This window comes from Chiloscyllium punctatum, chromosome 19 (assembly GCF_047496795.1).
Source record: "Chiloscyllium punctatum isolate Juve2018m chromosome 19, sChiPun1.3, whole genome shotgun sequence".
Taxonomy (NCBI): domain Eukaryota; kingdom Metazoa; phylum Chordata; class Chondrichthyes; order Orectolobiformes; family Hemiscylliidae; genus Chiloscyllium; species Chiloscyllium punctatum.
Genome location: NC_092757.1, coordinates 67,668,868 through 67,684,194, shown reverse-complemented (window position 1 = coordinate 67,684,194; position 15,327 = coordinate 67,668,868). Strand labels below are relative to the sequence as shown.

The following is a 15,327-nucleotide window of genomic DNA, read 5'->3' as shown; positions in this document are numbered from 1 at the left end:
GGGGGAAGACAAGAGGAGAAGAGGGGGTTGTAAAATAAGTACGGATTGCTGGAAAAAAGTCCATTTTACAGAGGAGGTGGTGCTGAAAAGTCTTAATAATAAGATAGCTCAATCCCTAGGTTCTGTTCAAGTGTATCTCAGCACATTGTGGGAAGCCAAGGAAGGAACTGTAGGGCACCTAGCAGAGATACTTTGATTGGCAACGACAGGTAAGGTGCCACAAGACTGAAAGGTGGCAAATGTTGTGACATTATTTAAGAAAGGCTGTAAGTAAAAGCCAGAAAGCCTCAAAGCATCTCCACCCATCTTTAACTTTTTCTCTCAGCCCCAAGTTTAAGTTCGTCAAGGAAATTTTAAAGATCAATGACTATATTTTATGATAACCTAGACTTAGTGACATTTATTAAATGGCTGTTTATTTGATCAAAGTCATTTAGTCCTTTATATAAATCAAATTTCCTGACCCAAATCTTCGCACTAGAATCAAGAACATTCTTCTCAAATATTGCAAATGGCTCATTATGGGGTTGAATAAATAACCTAATTATGGTAAATAGTTACATATAAAGTGTAGTATAAAATGCTTCAACACAAAAGCTACAAGTTTATACTCAATGGTTGCTGGTGTTTTACCTGCTTCCTTGCATTATTACTAAGAACAAATACCAATCCTGAATACTCCACTCATCTCTCTTCCTGCTTTGCAGCTCATTCAGGTAACCTTTTCCAATGGTTTATTGTGCTGAGTTTTTTCCCCCCACAGAATGGAGTGAATCAGAGAAATACGTAGTCAGTACTTCACATCCAACACAAAGGTTTGCAGTATACAACATGGTTCCTGCTTACCTGGATAAATTGTTTCAGTTGTGCACTGTTGACCTGGTGACCGTCAAGGTTCAACATATTATCAGAGAATTCCATTACCATCTGTAGAAAAAATACAAGTCAGTTAGTTAATAGTCATTATAACACGAGGGACCGAAATGAGCAAGACATCTAAAAGCAATTGCCAAAACCTTGACAAGTGATTTTCTGAACTGCTCTCTGATCAGAAGCCTCAAATTCTGCAATCTATTCTTCCAAGAAAGTATTTAAAATTTGGTCTCCACAGGCACTGTTCTACAGATTTTAAAACCAATCCCACAATGTTTATTTTAACTACAAACAGCCCATTAGCTAATCAAATTAAAAACTTGCATGTAGTTGGTTAAGAAACATTTTAATGAAACAATTCTATAAATAGAAAATAAACTCCTGGGTTTTCTATCACACATTGCTGTCTAATGCTATTAAATACAATGAGACACTAAACATATGCATGTTTACTAAGTAAAGTAAATCTAAAGCTACAATGTACAATTACAACATTTAAAAAGGCATCTGGATGGGTGTATGAATATAAAGGGTTTAGAAGGATACGGGCCAAGTGCTGACAAATGGAACCAGGTTAATTTAGGATATCTGGTTGGCATGGACTGGGTTGACCGAAGGGTCTGTTTCCATGCCATACATCTCTCACTTCGTGGTTTAATTGATCTTCCACGTCTAAAATTCAGCCTTGACAAGTATGATCACTTAAATGTACCTCTATAGGAAACAATTACCATTTTAAAATATTTAATTTAGAAACAGACAGCTTTTCTACACTAAGTTACAATAGATACAACATGCTTCATTACATTTTGTTAAATGTCCTGAAACATCTTTCGGGAGTTATAAGGCACCATAATAAAATGAAAGTCTCTTATTTTTTCTCCCTGGCCAACCGTATCCCGGTCTGAGAATGTTCAGATGATGCCCAGAGGTTGGGTCTTATTCTCAATGCAACTAAAGTGAACAACTTGTTGCATCTTACTGACTGCTCTCTCCCCTTCATAAGGAGGCATAAATAGAATGGACAGAACAAGAGGGCCAAGCGACTCAAGTGAAGGGCATCTTTCTACATAAATATCTGTCCCATGTAGAAAGCTAAATATCTCCCCAAAAGACAGCATCTGACAACACAGCACCTCCCAGTACCATACTGAAGTGACAGCCTAAATTATGGTTTATACTTCAAAGACCTGAACACAATATTGACTCAGAAGATGTATCCTACCTTAGCTTTGGATCCATGGAGACTATAAAGACATAATTTGACAATTTTCTGGCTTCCTTGGCACCCTTCTCAAACTTACCCTTCATTTTGCCAAAAAAAGGCCCCAGTCTTTAACACACCAACTACAAATTTAATAGAATCATAACTGGTTTCTGCACTGGAGCTTTACTGCTAAGCCTAAGGGTGACACAAGGGAGCAGGAGTACTACTAGTCAGGTGTTTTGTGCCAGATTGAGGGGGATGTTGATTGGACGTGAGGGTTGAGCTTGGATCCATTTATTAATTGCATTAAAACGCCCAACGATAAAAATCATGCAACCTTAAATTTGCATGAAGTGCACAAGGGAATGAAAATGCAGGTGCTTTTTTTTAAAAAAAAAGCTGTTTATAAAAAGCACAGATAAGTTGCAGATTGGGAACAAATCTAGAAGACGATACTGGATAAATAGAATCTGTAAAATGAAAACAAAATACAAAAGAGGATACAAATATTATCTTCAGTAGAAAAGGCTTCCTAGCCAATGTCACTCAAAGCCATAAATTTGAAAATGGTATTTAAATCTTTTCATGGTTCTCTAACCTTACAATTTCCAAATATTCCTCTAATTCTGTTCACTTATGAATGCTTCCTCCCATTACATTATTGGTGGCCACAATTTCAACTGTCTAGGTTTGCCACTCCATATTTTATTTCATAAACACCTTTATATCACATCACTTTCCGGTTTTAAAACAAGTTCTAGTTACCCTCAATATTTCATTTAGTTTAAAAGTATTGTCCTTATGGCTTTCTGGAGCACCTTGATATGTCTTTTATATATTTATATACCATATGCATGCAAGGTGTTGATTTGGGGTGGAGGTGAAGCAACTTACTTGTAATTCTTTTAGTCTATGGTGTTTGCTGCTCACAATACAGACTCCTCCACAATGGAGGGAAAAAATGGTCAGCATGTCGTGTTTGTGGAATATCTCCATTCACTCCGCAAGCATGACCCTGTGCTCATCTGATCACTTGCTGTTTCAATTCATCATTTCACTCATGCTCACATCTATCCCCTCAGCCTGCTGGAAGTTTCCAGTGAAGCACAAATGTAAATTTGGGGAACAGCACCTCCTCTCAAGACACTTTAGCCTTCTGAACTTGACATTGTGTTTAACGGCTTCAAACCACAAAATAGACTTGAATCAAAACGAAGGAACAAAGTGTCAGACTGCATCTTATTTTCATGGTTTTGCCATCAGAGAGCTGTTCATTATTTGGCCTTTAACATTTGTGACCATAGTTTTCAATATGACGACGTTTATTATTTAATCTTCAAGGCTTGTGTAAAGATTTGTAGCTTGGGTGCTGGGTGCTATAGTTGTGGGTATGTTAGCCGAGTTGGGAAGTTGATTTGCAGACATTTTGTCCCATCTAGGTGGCATTCGGTGCTTTGAAGCCTCCTGTGAAGTGCTACTATACTGTGCCTTCTGGGAATATATTTGGTTCCGTTCTGGCTGCTTCCGATTCGGTCGTTCATTGTAGTGGCTGGAATACCGAGTAAAGGTCTGTATGTTTGTCAGTCAATGGTAGAGTGCCATGCTTCTAGAAATTCTCTGGCTGTCCTCGGTTTAGCTTGTCCTATGATCATTGCATTGAAGTTGTAGTCCTCGTCATCTGTGTATATGGCTATTAGGAACAGCTAGTCGTAGCATTTAGTGGCTAGTTGATGTTTGTGGATGCGGATTGCTGGTTTTCTGCCTGTTTGCCCGATATAGTATTTTGTACAGTCTTTGCATGGAATCTTGTAATTGCTAACACAATTTACATTAGGCAGATGCCCAGCAGACAAACAACACAAACGAGGACGTACCACGACCCAATACACTAGCCAATTTTATTTTTAAGAAGTCGGAACTAACAGCCAGACTTGTCTGGCCACTGATTCATTACAACCCAAAAACTGAGCCACGTCAGACAACTCACCAGAACAAAATACTCTGTATCCATCACGTGCAAGACTACTGTAATTTACAAGATTCCACAAAGGTTACACAAAACATATAGGACAAATGGAAAATGTGAACAATGAGATTTGTTGCTCCCTGTGCAATCACGAACATGCTGGAAAAGTAACTTGTAACCTATCCTTACTGCAGGTGAATATAGACAAATAGCAGGAACAGATGAAAGAGAAACTAAAACTCCAAACTGATTAAAGTGTAGAACACAGCTTGCACTGAAACCTTAAAATGTTGGAGACACTCAAAGACAAGTCACAAGTCTGAGGAGAAATATCAAGTTAACATTTTAAACATAAAACATTAACTATTAATCTCAGATGTCTGAATAGTTATGACCAATGTTTTCTGCTTTTTAAAAGTTTATTCATGGGATGTGGGCATTGCTGACTAGGCTAGCCTTTATTGTCAATTCCAAAAATTGTGCAGAGGGCATTTAAGAGTCAACCACATTACTTTGGATCTGGAGTTACAGGTAGGTCAGACCAGGCAAGGATGACAGATTTCCTTTCTTAAAAAAGGACAATAAGGAACCAGATGAGTTTTTCCAACATTCAATAACAATGTCATGATTAGACTCTTATTGCCAGATTTTCTTTTAAAATCGAATTCAAATTCCATCATCTAGAATGGTGGGATTTGAACTAAAGTCCCCAGAACATTACCTGGGTCTCTGGATAAATAGCCTAGAGATAATACCACTAGGCCATTGGCTCCTTTTACCTCAAAAAAGGAAATTACGTAACACCACCTTCACTGGTCCCCAGCATTATAGATACTAGTCTTTAGCCAATTTGATTCACTCCACGCGATACCAAGAAACAGTTGGAGACATTGGACACTGCAAAGGCTACGAGGCCTGACAACATTCCAGCAATAGTACCGAAGATGTGTACTCGAAAACTTGCAACTCCCCTAACCAGTAATTAGAACACTAGCATCGACCCGACAATGTGGAAAATTACCCAAGAAAGTCTGTATGTACAGAGCAGGACAAATCCAACCCAGCTAATTACCAACCCAACAGTCTGTCAGAGAAGTGATGGAAGGTGTCTTCAACAATGCTACCAAGCAGCACCAGCTTAGTGATGCCCCATTTGTGTTCTGCCAGGGCCACTCAGCTCCTGACCTCCTTATAGCTTTGATTCAAACGTGGACAAAAAAAAGATCTGAATCAAGAGTGCCAGCCCTTGACATCAATGCTGCATTTGACAGGGTGCAGCAAAACAGAACCCTAGCAAAAACTGGAATCAAATGAGTATCGGGGGAAACTCCTTGGTGGTTGTCATACCAAACACATAGGAAGATGGTCATGGTTGTTGGAAGTCAGTCATCTCAGCAGGAGTTCCTCTGGGTAGTGTCCTGTACCCAACTATCTTCAGCTACTTCATTAAATGATCTTCCCTCCATCATAAGGTCAGATGTTAGTATGTTCGCCAATGATTATGCAACATTCAGCACCATTCACAACTCCAGCAGTGTCCAAATGAAAAAGATCTGAACAATATCCAGGCTTGGGCTGTCCAGTGGCAAGTGACATTCACACCACCAGACTATGACCTTTATCAACAAGAGACAATCTCGCTATCACCCTTGACATTCAATGGCGTTACCATCACTGAATCCCCCACTATCATACATCAGAAACTCAACTGGACTCACTACATAAATGCAGCGGCTACAGGAGCATGCTGGAGGCTTGAAATTCTGCAGCAAGTAACTCACCTGACTCCCCAAAACCCGTCCACCATCTACAAGACACTGATGGAATACTTATTTGCCTGGATGGGTGCAGTCCTAACACTGAAGCAGTTTGACACTATTCAGGACAAAGCAGCCCATTTGCCTGACACGATATCCATAAGCATCCACTCCCTCCACCAACTCTTTGCAGCAGTTGTACTATCTACAAGGTGCACTACAAAAATTCAAAAGATGCACAGACAATTCCTTCCAAACACATGACCACTTCCATCTAGAAGGACAAGGGCAGCAGATATTTGGGAACACTGCCACCTGCAAGTCCCTCTCCAAGCCACTAACCATCTGACTTGGAAATGTAACAATGAAGGAATGTTATTAGGTCAAAATCATGCAATTCCCTCCCTATTGGCATCGTGGGTCAATCTACAACAGGACTACAGTGGTTCAAGGCAGCAGCTCACCACCACATTCTGAACAGCAACTAGGGATGGTCAGCCAGTGACACCCACATACCACAAAATGAAATAAATTATGTTTTTAAATTGTCTTCCTATACAAATTACATTAAATCACAACTTATAGAGTCAAAAAACGAGACCCTTCAATCCAACTCACCCAAGCTGACCTGATATCTGATTTGTGGGCGGCACGGTGGCAAGCACTGCTGCCTCACAGCGCCAGAGACCCGGGTTCAATTCCCGCCTCAGGCGACTGTGTGGAGTTTGCACGTTCTGTGTCTGTGTGGGCTTCCTCCGGGTGCTCCAGTTTCCTCCCACAGTCCAAAGATGTGCAGGTCAGGTGAATTGGCCATGCTAAATTGCCCGTAGTGTTTAGGTAAGGGGTAAATGTAGGGGTATGGGTGGGTTGCACTTCGGTGGGTCGGTGTGGACTTGTTGGGCCGAAGGGCCTGTTTCCACACTGAAATGTAATCTAATCTAATCTAATATCCTAAGTTAATGGAGTCCCATTTGGCAGCACTTGGTCCATGTCCCTCTAAACCCTTCCTATTCATACACCCATCCATGGCCTTTTAAAATGTAATTATACCAGCTTCTCCCATTACTTCCTCTAGCAGCTCATTCCATAAATGCACCACCTTGTGTTTAAAAACGTTACTCCTTTTAGGTTATTTTAAATCTTTCACCCTATTCGAAACCTATGCTGGCTAGCTCTGGACTCCCCCCACCCCAGGGAAAAGACCTGTCTATTTACTCTATCCATGCCCTCATGATTTTATAAGCATCCATAAATGTCACCCCTCCGACACTCCAGGAAAAACAGTCCCAGCCTATTCAGCCTGTCCCTATAGCTCAAACCCTCCAAACCTGGCAATAACCTTGTAAATATTTTCTGAACCCTTTCAAGTTTCACAACATCCTTCATATAGGAGGGAGACCACAAAATGCAAACAATATTCCAAAAGAGGTCTAACCAACGTCCTGTACAGTCGCAATATGACCTTCCAACTCATTCAATGCTCTGAATCAAGAGAGATCTTAATAAAAAAAAAAGTGTCGAAAGCATGGTGCTGGAAAAGCACAGGTCAGGCAGTATCCAAGGAGCAGGAGAATCGACATTTCGGGAATTCCAGATGAAGGATTTTTGCCCGAAATGTCGATTATCCTGTTTCTTGGATGCTGCCTGACCTGCTGTGCTTTTCCAGCACCACACTCTCTAAAGAGAGTCAAAAAACCTCACTCTACTCACTTCCTTAAAAAACACATTCAGCTTCTAGATTTAGACAAACCACCAGCAGTACGGATAAACCACACAGCCTTTAACATGAATTCACCAGATTTAGAGTTTTGCCCTTTATCCCACTTCATATATATTGTTTAACAAGGTAGCCAGAAACATACTTGGGTATAATGGGTATGGGGAGATATTCATCAGTAGGTAATGAAAGATATGCTATATTTACTATTATATATTTCAAAAGACCTTACAACTCAGGACTAGAATGGTAAGAAACCATCTATTCAAGCCAATGAGTTTGGTAGGGAAGGACTCAATTTGTTAACTGTAAACAACCTTGTAAAATTTGAATACTCAACGGTTGCACAGGTAGAAGAGCATTTCCTATCATCTTATACTATATTACACATTAATGGATGAAACATGTGTACCTTCTGTACTCTCTATACCAAGAAATAATAAAAAAAATGGACTAAGTGCCAAGTAGACCAACTCCCTTAACATTATGGGCAATTAATTCATTAATATATATTATCTCAATTGTAAATGTTGAAGTCAACTTTAGAAAGCAGAAGTTTGAGAGATATCGATTGACGTTAAACTGATCTCTTTCCTCAGTGGAATGTCTTCTCACCTTCAAAGCTGAAGTAAAGGAACTGCAGGAAAACCAAGTCCCCAATTGCGACTATGATCAGTCCAAAATTCCCAATAAAAGGCATTTGCTTCTCAATAGGGCTTACCATTCTTGGAACGCTACCTCCCAGAGCTTTTGACATGTAGCTCACATAGTAAGGGGCTGTCAGCAGTGCAATATATAGAGGACTTTAATGTACATTAGCATTTTCAAAACTTGAAGTGTAGTTAGATAAATGTACAAGCATAAGTTTTTGATTCTGTAGGATGACTTCCTAATGTTATCTTATGAGATTTTGTGCATCACCTCACTTCCCTGATCCAAGCCTAAATAACACCACCATACAATTAGCAGATTATATCAGTAACTTAAAAAATAAGTCTTTATAGGGTAAATATGATATTTTATATAAATGTGATTTTTTTCCATTACATTCAAAACAACAAAGTGGAATGTTCATGACTTATCCAACAAGATCAGAAGTGCAGCCACATCCAGCCATAAAACTTAGTGAACAAACAGGAGGTGAAGGCGCCATAAAATATTCCCATTCTTATTGTGGGAAAACACAACATGTCAGTGTAAAAAATAAACATTAAGCAATTGCACCCATCTTCAGCCAGAATTGCTGAGTTGGTGATCCATCTCTGCCCAAATTCCTGAAAACAGATGCCAGTCTTCAGCCAATTCAATTCAATCCAGTCTATTTGATAGGATTGCAGACACTAGATTTAGCAATAGGAATGGACCCTGAAAACATTCCAACAATAGTTCTGAAGATTGCTGCTCCAGAATACTAGCAGCTACCCAATGTGAAAAATTGACTAGCAAGGTCCCATACACAAAATGCAGAACAATTTTAATTCAATTAAAAGCCTATCCATCTACTCTCAATAGATTAGCAAAGCAAATGGTAGGGTTTACAGACAGGGCTATCAAGCAGCATTTGCTAAGAAACTACCTACTGACACTCTGGGTTCTACCAGGGTCACTTAATGGCCTCTTTACAGCCTTGACCCACATCTGAACTGACGTGAGTGGAGGAGACAGGAGTGTGACTGCCCTTAGCATCAAGGCAACATTTAGCTAACTGGCATCACAAGGCTTAGAAAAACTGGTGTCAACAGGAATCAAGGGGAAAGCTCTCGGCTGACCGAAAGCCGACTCAGCACAAAGGAAGATGGTATTTGGAGGTCAATCACTAAAACATTACTGCAGGTTTTCCTCAGTTGTGTTCTTCACCTAGCCATTCTCACAATTACTTAACTGATGAGCTTTCAATCACACAATCAAAAGTGAGGACTTTTGCTGATGACTAGACAACATTCAGCACAATTCATGGCTTCAGATACTGAAGCAGTCCTTATCTGTATGCAACAAGATCTGGACAACACCATTCTTGTGTTGGTAACATTTGCTTCACGCAAACACCAGACATTGATAAACTCCAGAAAACCTAACCATCACCTTCTCAAATGATAAAACTCCATTATCAGTATTCACATTAACCAGAATGGAACTCTTATATAAAGATTGCGGCTACAAGCAGGACAGAGGCTAGGAATTCTGCAGTGAGTGACACACCTCATTTTCCCAAAACATTCCCACCAAGGCACAAGTTGGAGCACAATGGAATACACTCCACTTGCTTGGATAGGTGCATCACCAACAATACTCAGGAAGATTGACAACATCCAAAGACTAAACTGCCCACTTGACTTGCATTCCATCCACAACCAAAGAACAGTGGCAGTGAATATCATCTGCAAGATATACTGCATTAACTCAGACTCCTTTGACAATACCTCCCAAACGCAGGTCCACCATTACCTCAAAAGACAAAGGCCAATGCATGGGAACACCACCACCTGCAAATTCCTTCCAAGTCTCTCACCATCCTGACTTGGAACTATAATCATTTTGTCCCTTCATTTTGCTAGGTCAAAATCTTGACATTCGCAACAGGTGCCCCTTTTACCCAAGATTGCAGCAGTTCAAAACAACTCCACCTTCTCCAGGGCAAAAAAATGGCAGCAACTGATGGCCTTGTCAGTGATGGTCACAACCCATATACAAACTAAAGAAAATTTAAAATGGGTAAATCCTTAATGAATCTTGGGGTTCGTCGTATGATTATTGGAGATTTTAATTGCCTTATAGATCCAGAGATTGCCAGGATGCCAAAGGGCTGGCAGATACGCCCGTGGAATAAAACAGTTGGTGTACATGTGTGATGAATTGGGATTAGTGGATGCGTGGAGAGTTTCATGTTCTATTACAACCCACACAAATGTCATAGGCAACTAGATTTTTATGCCATCTGATGGTCTGGACAGAATGTGTAAAATAGGGAATATAGCTGTTTCAGATCATGATATACTTAGATATTAAAATCAAGGGCAGTGAAGCAAATGCACGTCACTGGCACATGGATTCATTTGTGTTAGGGGAAAGTAAATTTATTGAGTATATTACAAGGGAATTCAGGACCTTTTGGGATATCAATTCAGATATGGCTAGTAATCCAGCAATACTTTGGGAGACCACTAAGGCATATTTATGAGGTCTGATTATTTCATATTCAGCGATTGGAAAAAGGCAGAGTTGCTGGAGGCAGTTGAGAAAAGATATCATAACAAACCATCATTGATTAAACTTCAGCAGGTCACAGCTCTCTGGGCTGCCCTTGACTCAACACACATTGCTAAAAGGAAAAAAAAAGGGTATCATTTGCCAAATAAAAACAGTTAGAATTCTGAGACAAGCCTAGTAAATATCTGGCTTATTTAGCTAGGAGGAAAAAAAGCCTCCCAACCTATTACCTCTGTTAGGGAGAAGATTGGTATTCGAAAGAGATCAATGCTAGGTTTAGGGAATATTTTGAAGAGCTATATTGGTCGGAGGGAAGCGAACATAGTACAATGGGAGTGCAGTCCTTCTTTGAAAATCTGGACCTCCCCAATGCGAGTAAGAAGCAGGCTTCCCTTTTGAAAGTGCCTCTAATAGTACAGGAAGCAATAAGACATCTCCAAGGTGGGAAAGCACTGGGGCCAGATGGATTCCCAACTGAAATTTAAGAAATTCATAAACATATTAATGGAACCACTTCTGGGGATGTACAAATACTCTTATACACAGGTTTGCCTGCCATCTACTCTTAGGGAAGCTAATATCTCCCTTACTTTTAAGAAAGGAAAGGACCCCAAAGAATGTACTTCATATAGACCAATCTTGCTACTGAATGTAGATTTCAAAATTTTATCGAAAATGTTGGCTGAGGTTGGAGAAGGTTTTGCCCCATATTATAAAAGATGACAAACAGGTTTTAAGGGCCGCAACTCCTCTAAGAATATTAGGAGAGTACTGAATACAGTACAGGTACATCAAAGATTGATTCTGGGATTTGTGGTCTCTAGACTTTGATTGGCTAGAATGGCCGGATCTATTTAAGGTTCTAGAGTGCTTGTTATGGGGTATCCTTTGCCAGATGGGTAGCAGTATTGTAGAAGGATCCAAAGGCAGCAGTTATTACAAACGGTATTAAGTCAAATAATTTTAATATTAGAAGCAACAGTCGACAGGGGCGCCCTTTATCACTTGTTATTTACCTTGACGATTGAACCATTAGCCAAAACTATTAGAAGAGATTTTGAAATAGTAGCACCAAAGGTGGGAATGGGGGAACATAAGATTACCCTATATGCTGATGACGTGCTTTTATTCTTGGCCGAACTGGAGAGGTCTATTCCCCGGCTGATCCAATTAATTCATATGGTATTTTTTCAAGTTATAGGATCAATTTCACAAAATCGGAAGCCATGCCAGTAGGGGGGCTTAGAGGAGATGCCTAGCTTGAAGGATAAAATGCAATTCCCGTTTAGGTGGTCACCAAGAGGTTTTCTGTATTTGGGAATTTTTATTACCCCTTCCTTCCACCTGCTATATAAGGCTTTGTACAATTACTAAAGAGGATAAAACAAGACTTGCAGTGATAGGACAGTTTACCGTTATCATGGCTGGGCCGAATAGCTCTGATTAAGATAAACCTCCTTACCCAACTGCTATATTCCATGAAAATTTTCCCATTATTATTATCTAGACAAGTATTACAGAGGATTAATGGTTGGCAAGTGTCCTTTATTTGGTGCCATAGACATCCTGTAATTAAATTTACTAAATTACAGCTTTCGAAAGCAGAGGGAGGGGTGGATCTTCTGGATTTGAAGAAATATCAAATACAGGGGAATTCAGAATCAATATGGCTTGATATTGAAGCCTCAGTCAAAATGCCCTCTAATCAATTTATGAACAAAATTAAATCAGCAACCCAGCAATGCAATAGTCCAATTATCTTGAATATGGTGAAAGCCTGGAGAATAATGAGGCAAGACGAGGGCAACTGGTTTAAGACTACCCCATTTACTCCACTGGTAAGAGCCCAAAGATTTAAACCTGGACTCCAGCTTTAAAACATGGGAGAACAAAGGAATTCTATGTTTTTGAGATTTGTTCGAGGGAGAGGTCCTGATGTCATTAGGTCAATTAAGTCAGAAATATGGATTATCCAATAAGAACCTTTTCCGATACTTCCAGATAAGGGACCACATACAGAGGAAGACCACACTCCTGACCCAATGTTATCAATCAGATGTGGAGAAAATGGTACTGCGGTGTATGGTACTTTACATAATTTACAGAAAGGCCATACTCTGGTGGATATGGAAGGACTCTAAGATGTGGAACCGAGAGATAGGACAGGACACTTCAGAGATATGGGAAGATATCTGGGGTAATGTAAGGAAAATTTCAGTATGTAACAAAGCACAGGCTATGCAACTGAAGATCTTACACAGGGCTCATATGGCACCAGAAAAGCTAGCCAAGTTTAAGAGAGGAGTGTCAGTAGAATGTCCTAAATGTAAAATTAACATAGGTACTCTCACAGTTATTAGTCATGTTACAAGATCCAAAGATATTGGAGTGCTAGAGTAAGGGAGTTTAAGGACATTTTAGGGATTGAAATTAACATGGATCCAGTAATTGTTCTTTTGGGGCTGCCAAACTTGCCCTCTCTGGGACAACATGGGAAGAGACTGAGATATCCTTGACCATTGCACGAGGAAGAACATTTTACTAAATTGGATGTCAGAAAAACCACCAGGTCTTAATGGGTGGCGTAAGCTGGGTGATGGAGCATTTCTCCTCCCCCCCCCCCCCCCCCCGCCCCCAAGATTAACTCTCAAATATGATGCACCACAAAACTGAACAGTTTTATAGGACATGGCAGCCATTTTTAAATTATATTGAAGCTGATTTGTCTGCAATATTAGTCAGTATTAGTGGTATAGCTGTGGGAATCTTTATGGGCGCCTGTGGAGGGAGGGGGGGGTGGAGACTGGAAGGAAGAGAATATGGGTACTGTAGGGGGTACTCCCAGGGATTGGAGCATCAGTGGAGTGATGAGGAAGACAGAACAAAGTAGCAAAGCATTACAATTTAAGTAACTTGAATGTAATTTAAGCTAGTATTTATTGAATATGTTTGTAGTTCAGTTTGAGTTAAGTAGATAGTACCGTTGTTAGTAAACAAACCTATGTTATGACCTTGTTCTTTGTACTGTTATTTGCTGTTTTGATGGTGTTTTTTTTATAAAAATGTTTTGTAAAAGATTTAAAAAAGCTTTTCAATAAAAATATTTATAAAAATGGGTAAATCCTTTTCTTATCTTAAGATTTTGCCATATCTGGGTAGTAGATGAGAAGTGTAACTAATGGCGCTTGGTTGTAGCTTGGCTAAACAACCAATGAAGTCCATTTTTCTCCATCTTTATGCTTCAGATTCTGTCTGCACCACTACACAAAAAGCATGGAGACACCACTCATCAAGGGTCACATATAGAGTCAGAGATGTACAGCACGGAAACAGACCCTTCGGTCCAACTTGCCCATGTTGATCAGATATCCCAACCCAATGTAGTCCCACTTGCCAACACCTGGCCCATATCCCTCCAAACCCTTCCTATTCATATACCCATCCAAATGCTTTTTAAATGTTACAGTTGTACCAGCCTCCACCAATTCCTCTGGCAGTGCATTCCATACACATACCACCTGCTGTGTGAAGTTACCCCTTTAGGTCTTTTTATATCTTTCCCCTCTCATGCTATACCTATGCCCTAGTTCTAGACTCTTCCACCCCAGGGAAGACTTTGGCTATTTATCCTAGCCAAGGTCCTCATGATTTTATAAGCCTTTATAAGGTCACCTCTCAGCTTCCAACGCTCCAGGGAAAACAGTCCCAGCCTATTCAACCTCTCTCTAGAGCTCAAATCCTCCAACCCTGAAAACATCCTTGTATATCTTTTCTGAAACCCTTTCAAGCTTCACAACATCTTTCCAACAGGAAGGAGACCAGAACTGCACACAATATTCCAATGGTAGCCTAACAAATGTCCTGTATAGCTGCAACATTACCTCCTGTGACAATCGATGATACAAATATCTCAGCAAGGGGCTCAGCACTTCCCTAGCTTTCCAGAGTTCTCGGGTAGTTCTGATAAGGTCCTGGGGATTTATCCACTTATGCATTTCAAGACATCCAGCACTTCCTCCTCTGTAATATGGACATTTTTTTCCAAGATGTCACCATGTATTTCCCTATGTTCTATATGGTCCATGTCCTTTTCCATAGTAAATACTGATGCAAAATACTCATTTCGTACCTGCCCCATCTCCTGCAGCTCCACAGAAAGGCAGTCTTGCTGATCTTGGAGGGGCCCTATTCTCTCCCTCGTTACCCTTTTGTCCTTAAGGAATTTGTAAAAACTTTTTGGATTCTCCTTAACTATTTGCTAAGGCTTTCTCATGTCCCCTTTTTGCCCTGATTTCTCTCAAGTATACTCCTACTGCCTTTATACTCGAAGGTTTCCCTCCATCTATCCTGTCTCTCCTTGACATACTTCCTTTTTCTTAACCAAACCCTCAATTTCTTTCGTCGTCCAGAATTCCCTATACCTACCAGCCTTTCCTTTCACCCTAACAGTAATATACTTTCCCTGGACTCTATCACATTTCTGAAGGCTTCCCATTTTCCAGCCAACCCTTTACTTGCGAACATCTGCGCCTAATCAACTTTTTGAAAGGTCTTGCCTGATACCATCAAAATTGGCCTTCCCCAAATTTAGAACTTCAAT

General features: G+C 40.1%; 1 protein-coding gene across 2 annotated transcripts in view; it reads right to left on the bottom strand.

Annotated features, from left to right (window-relative positions):
• Positions 1–15,327, bottom strand: part of ggnbp2 (gametogenetin binding protein 2) — an 83,193-nt gene that overhangs the window by 47,616 nt on the left and 20,250 nt on the right. For both annotated transcript variants that reach the window (XM_072589601.1, XM_072589600.1), the window contains exon 2: positions 847–927. In XM_072589601.1, the coding sequence (XP_072445702.1) occupies positions 847–927 (81 nt within the window). The remainder of the gene's footprint in view (positions 1–846; positions 928–15,327) is intronic.